The sequence below is a fragment of the Apodemus sylvaticus genome, chromosome 19 (genome assembly GCF_947179515.1).
Source record: "Apodemus sylvaticus chromosome 19, mApoSyl1.1, whole genome shotgun sequence".
Lineage (NCBI taxonomy): Eukaryota > Metazoa > Chordata > Mammalia > Rodentia > Muridae > Apodemus > Apodemus sylvaticus.
In genome coordinates, this window is record NC_067490.1 from 60229465 (window position 1) to 60231902 (window position 2438).

General features: G+C 34.7%; 1 protein-coding gene across 1 annotated transcript; it reads right to left on the reverse strand.

Annotated features, from left to right (window-relative positions):
* Positions 1 to 832: 832 nt before the first annotated feature.
* LOC127670154 (olfactory receptor 2B11-like) lies at positions 833 to 1771 on the reverse strand. The gene has a single exon (XM_052164471.1). The coding sequence runs from the start codon at positions 1769 to 1771 to the stop codon at positions 833 to 835; it is 939 nt and encodes a 312-aa protein (XP_052020431.1).
* Between the last annotated feature and the right edge of the window lie 667 nt (positions 1772 to 2438).

Below are 2438 nucleotides of genomic sequence, written 5' to 3' on the forward strand. Positions count from 1 at the left end.
CCTGTCCTATGACCCATGTGATTAGATATTTGGGACACAGTTGATGTTACTCTTTGGAAAGTTGAACTTGGTGGGTGGGGCCTAGATGGAGAAAGTGGGTTACTGGGAGATGAGCCTCGAGATACAGTTCCTTTCTTTAATTCCTTCTCTTCCTCTCTGTCTTGCTTTCTCTCTCTTTCCTGATCACATCTATGTAACAAAGAGTTGACACATATTCTACCAACAATGGCTTATTAAATAACAAAGTTTCAACATCAAATTAATAAATTTCATTTAATGAATTATAAAGAATTTTATATGACAGTTTTAAGTTTGGGGGTATAGATTTTTGACAACTAAACTGTAGAAATTCAATTTGTAATGGAACATATTTTGAATATCATTTGCCTCTAAAATAAGCTTCATTGAAAATATACTCATTGTTTATTGATTTAATTTCACTTGTTTCACATTAGAAAACTGCTTTTCCCTTATTGATTTGTGTTAAAGGCATGTCTAAATGTCCCAGTTTAGTCTCAGAAATGCTTCCAGACTGTTTTTCATTAGTAATGTCATTTTCTTTTTTCTCAAGACTTATACTGGTAATGTTTTAAAAAGAATTAAACATTTATACTTAGTATTTGTCTGTATATTTTAATATATCATTAGAAACTAAACATCAAACACTTCATCCTAATTTATAAATAAAACTCACAATTCTGTAATACTAGAAATGAGAAAAGTCTGGCAAGAAGCTTATATTCTGTGGCTCTGGAATATATGACTGTTATTAGAGAAACCAAGGTAAAATTACTACAATTATTAATTTATTTAATTTGATACCAAAGAGCTTTCACTTTGAAGTAAAAATGCTTCTCAGTAGCCTTTTTAAGGCACCCTTTACATCCTTATTTCTTAGGGTATAGATGAAGGGATTCTGTGTAGGAGTTATCACTGCATAAAAGAGAGCCATGAACTTGGGTTGGTCCCTTGTGATGGATGAAGAAGGCTGAAGGTACATGCTAATGCCTGGTCCATAAAATAAAGAAACTACAATGAGATGAGAAGAACATGTCCCAAAGGCTTTTCTCCTTCCTTCAGAAGATTTAATTCTGAGTACTGCACATCCAATATTAACATAAGAAGCAAGAATTAAGCACAGAGGAACAATCAGTATAAAAATGCATACCACAGAAAGTGCTAGCTCATTAAATTCCTTTTCACCACAGGCAGTTTTTATAAGGACTGGGATTTCACACAATAAATGATCCAATTTATTTGTGCCACATAATGGCAATTGTAATGTAAGTGTAGCCTCGGAAAAACCAAAGATGACTCCAGTCAACCACATGATAGATACTGACAAAATGCACACTTGCTGATTCATGATGAGGGTGTAGTGGAGAGGTCTGCAGATAGCCACATATCGATCAAAGGACATAATAGCCAAAAGCAGACATTCTGTGCCTCCCATTATGTGAAAGACATAAAGTTGAACAACACATCCAATGTAACTAATGGTTTTTATGGAGCTTCCCAGGTTAAACAGTATCTGAGGCACAATGCTTGTGGTGTAGCACATGTCCAGAAAGGAGAGATTTGTGAGGAAAAAATACATGGGGCTATGGAGACGAGGGTCTAAGGTGGACACTAGAATGATGGCGATGTTCCCCATCAAAGCCATGGGGTATGTTATGAGAAGAGTAACAAAGAGAGGGAGTTCCAGCCAAGGATGGTCAGCAAAGCCCATTAGGATGAATTCTTTTGGGTGGCTTTCATTGGTTACAGCCATTCTCCTTTGATTTATTTTACCTACAGTTTAGAAGTGCCATGTTAATTTAAAACAATAGATACATAAAATAAAGAATAAATATTGAAAACTGAGAGGAGTGCCAGACACATGCAAAAATAAATGCATAAAATACAGTAGTTGGTTTTTGTTGTTGGGATTTGGAGAGATTACTCAGTACTTAAGAGTACTCACTGTTTGTTTTTCTAGAAAACCAAGCATGTATTCCCAGTACCATGATGAGTGTAGCACAACTATCTGCATCTCCAGCTCCAGAGAATAAAATACCCATTTCTGTACTTGTGTGGACACCCCCCCACAAGCACACATAGGCATAAATTAAATGATATGAAAAATTAAAAGACAAACTGTACCTTTAATAATATAAACTCAAAAATTCAAGAGTATGGCATATTGTAATTCAGTTCCTTAATGAAAATGTCTGTCATATTAGATTACTTTGCCCAGAATAGTTAATTATGCCTCATAAGTAAAGTACAAAAATTCCATGGTAAACACTAAAGAAATGTCTGATCATGATGCCAGTGCTACAGAAGATTCTTTCAAGAATTCTACCCACAGATTAAAACAAACAAGCAAACAAAAACAACAAAACACCCATGACTGTGAATGTATAGAAAAGAATGCATCTCAGTGGTAAGATAGTAAA

Excerpts from the sequence above, each read along its gene's own strand:
- LOC127670154 (XM_052164471.1), bottom strand. The coding sequence starts at position 1,771 with ATGGCTGTAACCAATGAAAGCCACCCAAAAGAATTCATCCTAATGGGC.